The sequence below is a fragment of the Simochromis diagramma genome, unplaced genomic scaffold (assembly GCF_900408965.1).
Source record: "Simochromis diagramma unplaced genomic scaffold, fSimDia1.1 OVJJ01000802.1, whole genome shotgun sequence".
Lineage (NCBI taxonomy): Eukaryota > Metazoa > Chordata > Actinopteri > Cichliformes > Cichlidae > Simochromis > Simochromis diagramma.
The window spans coordinates 23,186,996-23,199,969 of record NW_024387492.1 but is presented as its reverse complement, the minus strand read 5'-3'; the positions used below and the strand labels follow the sequence as shown (position 1 = coordinate 23,199,969).

General features: G+C 42.2%; 1 protein-coding gene across 8 annotated transcripts; it reads left to right on the top strand.

The window, feature by feature from the left end:
• The first annotated feature begins 440 nt into the window (after positions 1-440).
• On the top strand, positions 441-9,806 carry LOC120724975 (heterogeneous nuclear ribonucleoprotein Q). Of its 8 annotated transcripts, none has more exons than XR_005694028.1 (12): positions 441-583; positions 1,184-1,343; positions 2,366-2,484; positions 2,597-2,818; positions 4,289-4,465; positions 4,859-4,994; positions 5,119-5,324; positions 6,170-6,319; positions 6,398-6,519; positions 6,612-7,150; positions 8,683-8,764; positions 8,861-9,806. XR_005694028.1 is itself a non-coding variant. In XM_040017533.1 (12 exons), exons 1-11 carry the CDS (start codon positions 581-583, stop codon positions 8,719-8,721), a joined length of 1,719 nt encoding a protein of 572 aa, XP_039873467.1. In that variant the 5' UTR covers positions 442-580; the 3' UTR covers positions 8,722-8,764; positions 8,861-9,806. The 8 variants fall into 8 exon arrangements, 6 of the variants coding, with proteins under 6 accessions (XP_039873465.1, XP_039873464.1, XP_039873463.1 ...); XR_005694027.1 differs by having other exon boundaries at positions 8,680-8,764; XM_040017533.1 differs by having other exon boundaries at positions 442-583; positions 6,612-6,993; positions 8,680-8,764.
• The last annotated feature ends 3,168 nt before the right edge of the window (positions 9,807-12,974 follow it).

Genomic DNA, 12,974 nt, shown 5'->3' with positions numbered 1-12,974 from the left:
AGTTTATTTTACTGAGAAAACAATGCTAAGTTTTACTATTGAAAATTTGAAATGGACGAACGCCATGATTTTGATTTTAATTTACAGGTTCTCCAGTTTAAGGATCAAAGTAAATAAGACTTTACTTCGAAATAATCAGGAAGCACCTGGTGTCTATGTGCTTAAACATCTTCATAATAAAATTGCAAGAGAAAAAATAATCATCTGAAATTAATTAATTTACTCTAAAAGCAGTGTTACATTTACACGTACATTGTATAGAATATACATTTAAACAAGCAGTATATTTAAACTAAAATACAGACATCTCTTTGTTGTAAAATAAAATAAAATAAAATAAAGAATCACTGGTTCAACGCCACCGCTCGAAGCCCCAAAGTAGCCCATGAAAAGCAGTTTCAGAAGCCCCGTACACGCAGGGGGTGGGGTGGAGAAGCGGAGTTTGCGACGTTACGTAGCTGCCATTTTGTTTCACCGGGAGTAAAGAAGCCAGCCTGAGAGCCCCGGCGTGAAAATTTCCCCTCATTCGGACTACCTAAATCACTGCGGAGCTGCATTGTGCACCCAAATTCAGATTCGCATGGTACGTACGCTCTCGAGGCAACGAGAGGGGATGTTAAATTCGGCTATTAACCTGCAGCTTTCTGCACGCTAATGTTCGATGCGTTGCACGACCGGGTGCTGTTAGCATAGCAGCTTGTTTTCATGGCTAGCCGGCATTTTGGAAAAAACGGGCCTGTTTGCATTTACTAATGGGAAAATAAATGTGCTCTACGTTATGAGTAATGGGCCAAACACACAGAACCACCACAAATTGCACGTGCTTGATATTTGGACCTTGTTTAACTAATGCTAATCTCGTGCATTTTGCACTTCCATGCGTACCGCACTCAGTGAGGCCTGTGATCTGTACGAGCCACAGATGTTAGCTCACAGACGCGTGGTGACTACATGGATGCCGCCTTTTCTGCTCACTGCTTAGCTGCTTGTTTGTGTGCTGTTTGGGCAAGTTTGTTTTTCCGCTGGCGTCTAACACGTGGTGTTAGTTTCGCAGCGTCTGCAGGACGTGCCTGTAAACCAAGTGGACGATGGCGCCAAACTGCACGCTTGATGTTATTGTCCCACTTTAGTCCGGCGAGTGCGTTGTTCCTGGTGGTAAATGTTTGCTCACTTCTCTGCGCAGATGTCTGAAGACATGGCCACAGATCACGTTAACGGGAACGGGACGGAGGAGCCGATGGACACTACAGCCGAGGTGACCCACTCGGAACACTTCCAGGCTTTACTGGAGGCAGGTTTACCTCAGAATGTCGCTGAGAAGCTGGATGAACTTTATGTAGCAGGTAAGAGAACGCCCTGCCTCCGTTTTCAGCTCACAGTGTGTGCACAGATAAATCCACCCTCCAGCACACAGTGTGAAAGTCAGTAGTATCTGAAATTTGTGAATGAAATGTAGTACAGTACCTGGAGAGGTGATGCAAACATTACAAACACAGGAGTGGTGTGCTGGTCTAGCCTGCTTGAGATGACATGGGGTGGCCCATGAACCAAAGTTGAGTTTGACTGAGTTAAAATATTTGTCATGAACTCTTTGAAATCCTCTGCCACGTTCTCCTTTGTTGTTCAGGTATGTTTATTAGTGTCTAATTACCACTAAAACCTTCCTGCTCCTGAAGGAATGTCAGCACAAGTTAATGAAATTTTAATTCAGAGCAATTTTAACTCTTTTTAGTGTCTTTACTGGTTATTTTGTTAACCAGTAATAAAAATAAAACAATGACAGTGAATTAAGCAACACCCTAAATGAACAACAGTGAACAGGGAGCTGATTCAAAGTAGTTAAACCAGTCGTATCAGCTGCTGACAGATGGCTGAGGGAGCATCAGATTGATCATTGTCACACTGAAGTATAGAAATCGGATCAAATGAAAGAACTCCTGTTACTACAAAAGCCTGAGTGAAGGTAGATGGAGGCCAGCTGGCAGGAACAAAAGAGCAGCTGTGTGTGTCCGCAGCAGGTCGGCAGGACTGTCTGAACCTCCAGCAGATGGTGACAAACACTGAAAGGAGACCTCAGGGCTTCTTCAGCCTCCTGAAACCTGGCAGTATGACAGGAAAACTTTTATGTCCATAATAATGAAACTGCTTCATACCTTCAGCTGTTTTACTTTGCTTCCTTTTGGATCACATTGATGATCCTCAATCCTCTGTTGCACAACTGCATGAGTCCCACTGCCTCTGTGAACCTTCTCACCTGTGCTGAGTATTGATGAAGTTGATCAGGTTTCTAATGTCGTATGGGGGTGTTTCTGGTGGGGTCATGTGCGTTTGCCAGTTATTTTGAGGTGTGTTTTGTGACCGTCAGGCCTGGTAGCACACGGTGACCTCGATGAAAGAGCTATTGAGGCTTTGAAAGAATTCAACGAAGATGGAGCCCTGCAAGTGTTGGTGCAGTTCAAAGAGAGCGACCTGTCACACGTGCAGGTGAGTTTTAAATCATGCGAGACATGAAGGGAACGCTCTGCTGTTTATTTTTACCCCCTAACCGCAGCTAAATGTCCAGGTTTCTAATTTTCTGCTGTTTCTTATTCCCCAGAATAAAAGTGCCTTTCTCTGTGGGGTGATGAAGACTTACAGACAGAGAGAGAAACAAGGGACTAAAGTTTCAGACTCCATCAAAGGACCAGATGAGGCTAAAATCAAAGAACTCCTCGAGAGAACCAGCTACACACTTGATGTTACAACCGGCCAGAGGAAATACGGCGGACCCCCGCCAGAGTCCGTGTACTCGGGTTCTCAGCCCCCTGTCGGCACAGAGGTACTCCTCGTCAATTCATAGAAAATAGGGTCTTGTATTATTTCCTGAGATGTTGCTCTAGGTGTTACATTTTCACGTCATGTCATTGGAGAATTTGGTTGTTTTGAAATCAGGAAGCTGTAAATAAAAGGCAGGCACAGACAGAGGTGCTTTAAATGGTTAAACCCATGATCAGAGTGGCATCAAGATTCACTTCATCAGATCCTGTGAAGCAGGAATTACTGCTCTGCTGAACAGGCATAAACATAGCTAAAGTAAATGATTTACTTATACTTAAGATTTTATAAACCACCACCAATCATTTTGACAATATTTGGTCTGAAATTTTATTCAGAGGTTTTAAAACTGATACATCAACACTGAGTTTGATTTATAAAAAGTGTTGGGAAGAACATGAAGCAGAATGAGTTTCTTTTAACGAGGTGAAAATTATGCGAGGCTTCAGTTTCTTACTGCTGAGGAAAAAAGATGTATAAATAAAACTCTGAGGACCTAACGAGATGTACTTTGAGTTTTAGCTGCACTGGGGTATATATTTGGTGTATTCGGATATGCTGACTTCGCTGTGACAGGTCTCGCAATGTGATGTGGGCTTTGGATCTGTAGATGTTGATGTGAATTGTTGGTGTGTCATTGGCCTCACGTGGACGGGGGGAACGAATGCACTGCTCAGTTTATCCACGGCCTGTCATACAGTCGCGTAACGGTGCAGAACAAGGAGCATTTCTTTACTAATCTCCACTTAATCCAGCAAATTTTGGGCTGTCAGTTCTTCTACAGCATGAACAGTTTCAGCATTCTCTGTAGTTCCTGTGGTCCGATACTAGCACCGGTTAACTCATCTTAACAGATGATTGTGCAGAAGGCCCCTGACGGTCCAGCTCAGTTATTTCTGCCTAGTTTTTCCCTTCAGCTGTTTTTACGTGGGGTTCGCCACACAGTGTGGTCACCTTTACCTCCTCACATGTTCTCCTCCTCAATATCAGTATCTCACACGAGGTTTTTCTTCGCTTTTCATGAGTTATGGTGCAGTAATATTTGTTTCGGCATTATCACAAGACTGAGCGTAGCCAGTTTTAAACTTCTTAAAAAGTGTGCAGCACAAGCTAACCTGACACTGTCTCAGTGTTTACCAATGTCAAAATGCAAGGATGCATAAGACTGCAAATATTTCTGTGCATATTTTATATCAATATAACTTTACTGAGATTTTTAACATGCACGTGTTTAAAAAGGCTTAAAATGTGATTTTCCTGTTCGGCAGCGTTTATAGGAAAAAGCTGTACAGACATGAAGTGTTTTCAGTCCACTTCACTGAAGCAACTTTAAGAGTAACTCCTAATTAACATAAACTGCACTGTTGAAATGAAACCATTTTCAGCTGGTTAACTAATAAATATTCAATAAAACCAGTTGCTTGTGGGTGTTTATATTTAGAATATCCTTCTTTCTTTTTTTGTCCTGTTGTAGATCTTTGTTGGGAAGATTCCCCGTGATCTGTACGAAGACGAGCTGGTTCCTCTGTTTGAGAAGGCCGGTCCGATCTGGGACCTTCGGCTAATGATGGATCCGCTGAGTAGCCTGAACAGGGGCTATGCCTTCATCACGTTCTGCAGTAAAGAGGGGGCCCAGGAGGCCGTAAAGCTGGTGAGTTTGTCAGGAGCACGCGGCTGAGCATGCCGCTTTACTAGAAAGTGACGGCGTTCAGGAGACCTGTCACTTTGTAACGGAGGAAGCTGTAGTTCAGGAGGTGAAGGGGGTTATATTCTGATTGGAATGGGTTGGGCTGGTGGTTCGATCTCTGCTCCAGTCTGCATGCCAACTATTCTTGGGCAAGATGCTAACCCCAGGTTGCTCATGAATCTGTGTGAATATTAGATATAAAGCACTTTCGCATGAAAACCATAGAGAAAAGTGCTGCATGAATGCGTGAATGAGGCGTGTTGTTCTGCTCTATGAGAATCGGTCAATTTACCTCAAAAACCTGTGTGCTGGAAAGGTTTTGAATCTAATGAGTTCATTGGCTTTATTTTTTTGCAGTGCAATAATCATGAGATTCGCCCTGGCAAGCACATTGGGGTGTGTATATCTGTTGCCAACAACCGGCTATTTGTTGGTTCAATTCCCAAGAGTAAAACAAAGGAGCAGATTGTTGAAGAGTTTTCCAAAGTCACAGGTAATGCTTTCTGACAGTTTTGTTTTTCTAAGAATGCCCTGCTGTTCTCGTTATTCTGCTCAGAAACACCCAGACTCTTAATATTGAACCACAGGCAATGTTTTTGTTTTCTTTCTTCACCCAGAGGGCCTGAGTGATGTCATACTCTACCATCAGCCCGACGACAAAAAGAAGAACCGAGGCTTCTGCTTCTTAGAGTATGAAGACCACAAAACGGCCGCTCAGGCCCGTCGCCGGCTAATGAGCGGCAAGGTGAAAGTTTGGGGCAACCTCGTGACCGTGGAGTGGGCAGACCCCATCGAAGACCCCGACCCAGAAGTCATGGCCAAGGTGAGCATTGGGAATCTGAAGTGTTCTTCAATCTTTAAGCCAACCACCCATGAACTTAATCCCACCTCTCACTTTAAGGTCTGAAAGGCTTTTGTCCAATTAGTGATTAAAAGCTCCATTAAATAACCAGTAACTAAAAATAACCTAAAGCTGTGGGATTTAAAGATTACAAGTTGTTTTTGGTTTTTTTCCCTTTTTTTTTTTTTTTTTTAATGCTGAACTCGTTTCTATTGAAACGACAGCAGAGCCAGAGTTAAAGCTGTTAATGAAGAAGGAAAATGTTAAGATCAGATCTCAATCTTTGGCTCCTTTTGATGATCGGATGTCAAATTCTTGCATTTGTAGCTGACTCTCCAAAGCAAAGCTTGTCTGTGTTGCTGATTCCAGTAGGAGGCCCTGCACTGGCAGCAAAACATCAGTGCTTATGCCCTTTGTGCTGTCTTTGTTTTTTGTTTTTAAACACGAGATAACAAGCTAGATGACACACATCAGCATTATAATGAACTGTTGTATTTTTAAATGTGACGGTGGGTTCATAAAAACTGAATCTTGCCCTTTTTTCCCCTCTTAATTCAGTGATGCAGAAAGTGCCGTTAAACAAGCAATACCACTGAAATCACAAAACTTTGCCATTTCTCTGTATAATTTTAAGGCAGGTTATATAAATAATAAAATATTAACATTTAACTACATTCGTGTTGTTGAACATAAATCTGTTTGTTCATATTGTGACCCTTTGTCTTCTTTAAATCAATCAAATTTTCCAAAATATGTGATTTTACTGCCTGCTGATAAATGCGCAGGAGGAGATGAGCTGATTAAATCTGAGCTTTACTTTGTTGCAGGTGAAGGTTTTATTTGTGAGAAATCTCGCTAATGGCGTCACGGAGGAACTCCTGGAGACGTCCTTCAGTGAGTTTGGAAAGCTGGAGCGAGTGAAGAAGCTCAAAGACTACGCCTTCATTCACTTTGAGGAGCGGGACGGTGCGGTGAAGGTATGTGTTACCCTGATGGTTAGCGCTGGATTAGAAACGAGGTGCAGAGACGTTAACAATCTTTTATTCTGTGTCCAGGCACTGGAGGAAATGAACGGGAAGGAGTTGGAGGGAGAGCCAATCGAGATAGTGTTCGCCAAGCCGCCCGATCAGAAAAGGAAGGAGCGCAAAGCCCAGAGGCAAGCGGCCAAAACGCAAATGTAAGAAATGTCTTCTCGAAGCGTTCTGAGCAATCAAACCTTTGTTTTTGTCAGAGCTGTCTTTCTAACCCGTGCCGTCTTACTCTCATCAGGTACGATGACTATTACTACTACCCTCCCCCTCCCCACATGCCCCCTCCCAGCAGAAATCGGGGTCGAGGAGGGAACAGAGGCGGCTACGCCTACCCTCCTGACTACTACGGTTACGAGGACTACTACGATTACTACGGCTATGACTATCACAACTACCGCGGTGGCTACGATGACCCCTACTATGGGTACGATGACTTCCAGGCCCCAAGCCGGGGGCGGGGCGGCAGCAGGGGCGCACGGGGCGGATCCTCCCCGGCCAGAGGACGTGGCGGCTCGGGGGCACCCAGAGGGAGGGCAAACTTCTCCCAGCGCGGCGGGCCAGGACCAGGCCGTGGCGGGCGCGGCGCAAGAGGAGGCGTGCAGCTGAGAGGGCGAGGAGGGGTACGTGGTGCACGGGGTGGCCGCGGTGGAAATGTAGGAGGAAAGCGCAAAGCTGATGGGTACAACCAGCCAGATTCCAAGCGTCGCCAGACCAATAATCAGAACTGGGGCTCTCAACCCATTGCTCAGCAACCGCTCCAAGGTGGTGATCATTCTGGTAACTATTCCGGTTACAAATCTGACAACCAGGAATTTTATCAGGATTCTTTTGGGCAGCAGTGGAAGTAAACCCCGTAGTGCTTTGATAACAAAACCCGTGTTTGTTTTTGTCTTTTTATTTAGAGACTTGATCTGATTGGCCCTCAATCCCATACGGTTGCCTGCATTTTTTTCTTTTTGTTTTCCTCAAAATTGGTGACATCTGGCAAGATCTCCTTTTTGTACATATTTTAATAATCCGCTTGGACTCGTCTTAGTCACACTCCCACCTGTTTCTGGCGAACTGGTTTTCTCTCTTCCTTTTGGGGTTTTTATTTTTTAAAATGACGAAAAGAGAAAAAAAAAAATACAATGGGCGTTTAAAAGATTTTCCATAACGGAGTTTGAAAAAATTTTTAGATGCAAATGTGCTCGAGCTGTCTATTTGGCTATAGCTTTATGTCTGTTTTTAGAAATTCTGGTTACCATGTTTTAAGTAGCTAACGGCAACAAAGCATATGTCTCCTAAACATGTATTTAAATCCAATGAATACGATTTGTATTGTCAAAAAGTAATGCGTGTCTTGTTATTGAAAAGAAGAAAAAAAGGACCATCGTAGTCCTATGGTTTTTCTTTTTTTGGCTTTACATTTTGGCTTGTATTCTTTGCTGTTTGTCTGCTTTAATAAACATACACGCACTCGTGTACAAAACTTCAAATTGTGTTGCAAATTCATGTTTCGGCAAATTCTCTCTTCAAATTACCTTCAAATTTAAGGCTCCTTGTGGAAGAAAATGGACCAAAGGTTTGCCAAATGTTTGGCCACGTGCTACAGTGTCACCTTGCATGCCATCAAATTCAAATCACCTTCTGATAGTCGGCATCTCTCAAGTGCTCTGTATGTGTAGTGACATACTCCATCCTTATGAGTTTCTCTCATGTCCAAAGAACATTGTTTCACAAATTGGTGTCCGAAATTCACTCTCAGCAGCGTCAGGGTTAAGCCCCGCCCCCTACAAGTCTCTTAGAGTCCTTGTTATCAGCTTTGGTTGGGGTTTTTTTTTTTTTTGGGAGGGGGGGGCATAAAAGCACAATTTGATTTGTTTCAAAGTGAAGCTTTTCCTTGTCCCAGAAGGATCTACTTAGCTGTTGAAGGCCTGGATACTAATCTTGCATGTTTTACTCTGGAGGTCTGATAATTGTGCTCTTGTGCATGACCTGCTTCTAGGTGTTTTGTTTTTATTTTACTCCCCTTTTGCTTTTACTGATAATGATGGCTGCTCTTACCCCCCTCACCTGCCCCCTTACCTTCCTCCCCCTCCTCCCTCCCTCTGTCTGTCTTGAGCCGCGTCTCACCTACTGCACCTCGGTTTTACGTTTAATAACCGGCCCGGCTGACTCTGCTCGCCGTCTTCTCTTTAAGGCATTGCCATGTGCATGTTAACGTCTGAGCTTGTGCGTGTGAGCTCCAGAAACTGTAAATGTGTGTAGATGTGATGCGATCCTGTTTTCAGTTCTCTAATTGCTTCCTTTTGTTACCTGACTAGCAGGAAAAAGGGGGCGAGGCTGGTCCTGATGTGTTGCTATGAGGACTGACGGCGACGCACGCTGCGGGCTTCGGTGGATGAAATGGTAAGGTCAGCTGACTGAATGGTCCAATGGTTGTCCAGCCTTTTATTTTATCTATTTTTTTTTAAATTTTATTTTTTTTTTATTTTTAATGTAAAGGAGGAAGGTTTTTCATTTTGTTTTTGATCATCTTCGAACTGCCATGTTTGAAGATGATAAACCCCACCTCCTCCAACCCTAAGGCAGCCATGTGAGATGTACTGAGGTCACGATGGACATCCTTCTGGAAAAGGCTTTGCACTTTTTTTTTTTTTTTTTTTTTTTTTTTTTTCCCCTCTTTTTTTTAAATTGAGGCTTGGAGTGGTGCAGTGGGACTTGTTGTTTCTGAGTTTTTGGACTGAGACATGTGAGGTGCCGACACCTGGGTCTCGCAGGAAAACTGGTTCACGAGCTACCTCGGTTTCACGGAAACGCCTCAGATCATCTACTTAAGGAAACTGAGACAGGGCTCGAGCCTCTCCAGCCTTGCAGCAGAGCACTTGATTTAATTGAAGCTCTCTCTGAGACCTGGCACCGGCCGGTCCTGTGGGAGCGAGCCTGAACATGCCTTTTTTGCTGTCTTTGTACATGAACTGAGTGACAATGAAGTTAACGGACAGATTGTTTTGTCTTTTATTTGTAAGGCCTGAAAACCACAGCCCTCCTCTTCTTCATGTCTTCCACAGCCTGACCCAACAGCTGTCTTAACTACAGATTTAGGATGTCATGTGACATCCTGCCATGTCTAAGAGGGTCTGGAAGAAAATGGGTTACATGTTTTTGCATTGTATGTATGCCTTTGTAGACTATCATGCCATGTATGTATGTGCTTATGAGAAATTTACCTGTGGTGTTGACTCATGACTTCTCACTGGTGCGAGTGTAAAGGAGAAATTTACCGCTGGCTGCTCAGTATTTGGAAGGGTGGGAGTTTAAGGCTTGTTTTGATTGAGAAGATAACCAACCAAAGAGCCTGAAAGTAGTTTTAACACTTAGTTTTATACTCCTGCGATTTTAAAACTGGTTAAAAAGAGTAAAAATATAGTCAGACATGTTAGAGTGAGAGTAAAACATCTTAACATTGGTCTGTTCTTTCAGCGTTAAACGTTGAAGGGAAATGCAGACTTTGATCTGTGGTTTTATTTGAATCAAAAGGAGAAAATTAATTTCTTCAGAGGACAAAATTTAAAACAAGTTTTTATGCTCAGTGTCAGATAAAAGCTCTTTTTCTTTGTTTATTTTTATTTATTTATTTTAACCCAGACAGCTAGGGCTGTGCGATATGACAAAAATCTCATATCCTGATATAAGACATTTATCGTCCTGACAACGATATAAATCACAAAAATGTAATATTTTCTGTAAATTCTGTGACTCTCGTCCAACTCGACTTGCATGAAGTTTTTCCAGCTAGGCGTCCTTTACCTGGATTCGAGTGTTTTAACCGATGCGTGAAACTATACATTTTTAGACATAAGTTGTAACAGTGCCATTTTCTTTCAAAATTTGAGTCTAAGGTTTATTTTTAGCACCTGACGGCTTTTTTTTTTTTTTTTTTCTTCTTCTCATCCGTAAACTCTCTGCATACTCTTTTACATGATTCAGTTTATTTTGAAAAGTCTCAACAGGATCTTGAGCTTTATTGTGAAAGGTTTATGTGGAAAACAAACAAGCGGACAGCGGAGCCACGCCATGGTTTTACCGTCGTTGTTGCTAACGACAACACGTAAAAACAGATGCTTGTGCGTCAGTAGTGTGGTTATATTAAATATGAGAAAGAGAGAACTTTAAGAAATTAATATAGCCACTACAGTGACCATCAAAATGATGAAAAAATATTACTGTAAACACTTTATTTTAGGACACTACGAAACAAACGATAGCGTAATAGGAAACAATAGACGTTTTTATATCGTCTTATGATATATATCGTTATATCGAACAGCCGTAAAAGGCCACTGCAGTTTTGTCGTCAAGCCACTCGAACAAGGCTACTTACAGGGTCGGCCATGGTTTAAAAACATTTTAAAATGTGTTCTGCAGGAATACTCGTAACTCGTTTTCCACTTGATGTTTCTGTTAAAATACTATATTTGGAAAATATTTAGTAAAAGGGGTGATGCCTTTTCCCCCCTTTTCATCTTTTGTAGAAACGCCCATAAATCAGTGTTTTTAAAAACACTTGTTTCTAAACACGTAAATATCTGTCGTCCTTTAGAGCTGAAATTTTAATTATGTTGCATCTGCTCTCATGAGAGAAATGATCTCTGAGCATAAAAGTTGAAATGTATGCCGCTATGACATCGATAAACACCAGTTTGACCATTTTGAATAATTTCAGAACTTTTAATAATGACAATATAATGAATGAATTAAATTATTTTGTTTAGAAACTTGTTTGGAGGTAAATGGTTTGGTCGCTAGGTTTTGGTGGTGTTACCCCCACCATGACGCTTTCCTCTTTGTTCTACCTCGCACAGAGAGATCAATCACTCTGATCGATTAGTAGAAAGAAAAGAATGATCTGTTACACGTCCCTTTAAAGTAGTGGGAGATCGGCGGCTCCAGAGTCAATGCATTGTAGCCTTTGGAAGGACAATGTGAGGTTGGATTTCTCCTTTAAGCTCCTTTCAGTGCATTTTTGTGTCTCTGCCTTGTGTTGTGACCTTTGACCTTTGACATGAGCCCAGAGGCTTGGTCTCATGTTGAGCTTTGTCCTATCTCTGAGGGCCGTGCTGCTGCTGCTGCCGCTGCCGCCGCCACCTCCTCTATGGGGAAAAATAGAGCCACATTAGTGTTTGTTTCCATGTTAGACCAGACTTGATTTTATGGGTCAACAATGTGTTTTTGTTTGTTTTTGCTAACGAGTGTGTTTGCAGTTTGCAGATGAATTGTTTTATACTGTACAGCGAGGTGACGTAAACCTATTTTTCTAATAAAGCCATGGACTTTGAACTCAGCTCTGTCTTCTTCTATTTTGAATTTTGCCAGTGCATAATCACATTTCAGAGAGCCTAGAAATATATTAGTGATGTTTAACATTTATTAAACGCCTTAGCTCAACCCAAGCTCAAAAAGAGCAGGGGTAGGCAACCTTTCTGATGAGTGCCATCTAAAATTTCCTCAGAAGTCAGTGTGCCATATGATTGCATTAGCAATAAATTTACTTACGCTCTATATCAATAGTTACACACTATATAGAACAACTTTATACAATTATATTTGTTCACAGATGTTTGCAGCTATCAGCGAATAGTTTTCAGCTATTTTGAAACAAAAAAAAAGACACCTTTTATCCATAACAGCAAATGAACTGTACAACAGAAAATGCAAATGCTATTTATGGTCTCCTCACAACAATGATAAGAAAAAAACTGAGGCAATATGCCATGTTTGTTAATACAGAGATACACATGTTAATGTGATCTCTGCTCTCCCACTCAGAGACACAGGTCCCCGAGTGTCCAGCGTTCAGACGGCTACCTGAGGACTCGTGTGAGAGAAAATCTGCTCACACAGATATGTAGAGCCAAATACTGTCAATAAGGCCTTTGCAATGTTCTGAAGACAGTTAAACTTATTTTTAGCCAATTACAACCTGAATCTGATAGTTGGGGTTGTTAGCTAAGATACCGTCATTAAGAAGCAGCACAACTAATGTTTCTATGCGAGCTAATTTGCGATGTGCACCGCTGGCCCGACCATTTATTTTTTTTAATGCACCTTCTCAGATTATTTCACTGCGTGTCGTGCCCAGAGCTGGACTGGGACAAAAAATCGGCCTGAGCATTTTGACGAGACCGACCCACCAGGTATTAAAGCCATAAAGCCTTTGAATGAAAACAAACACTGTTGTGACAGTGATGTACAGTCTTGTTGGTATATGTATGATTTCTATACATTTTATGTCAGATAAAACTTTGGTTGTAAGATTCAGATAATTATTTAATAAAAGCTAGACATTTTAAATGAGAATAAGAAAGAAATGTACTTCTTTGTGCCCCCTTCTCCCTGTTAATGCCCTACCTGGCCCCCTGGCCCCCTGTACTCAGAGCTCAGAAATTCTGCCTTCTGAATAGGAAGATATAGGTAACACCAGACTGCAGATGAGCTGCATACAGGGCTGGACTGGGACAAAAAAATCGGGCGTTTTGACTGACCGGCCCGCCATTATAGGAAAAATCATAAAGCCTTTGAATGAAAACAAACGCTGTTGTGACAGTGATGTACACTG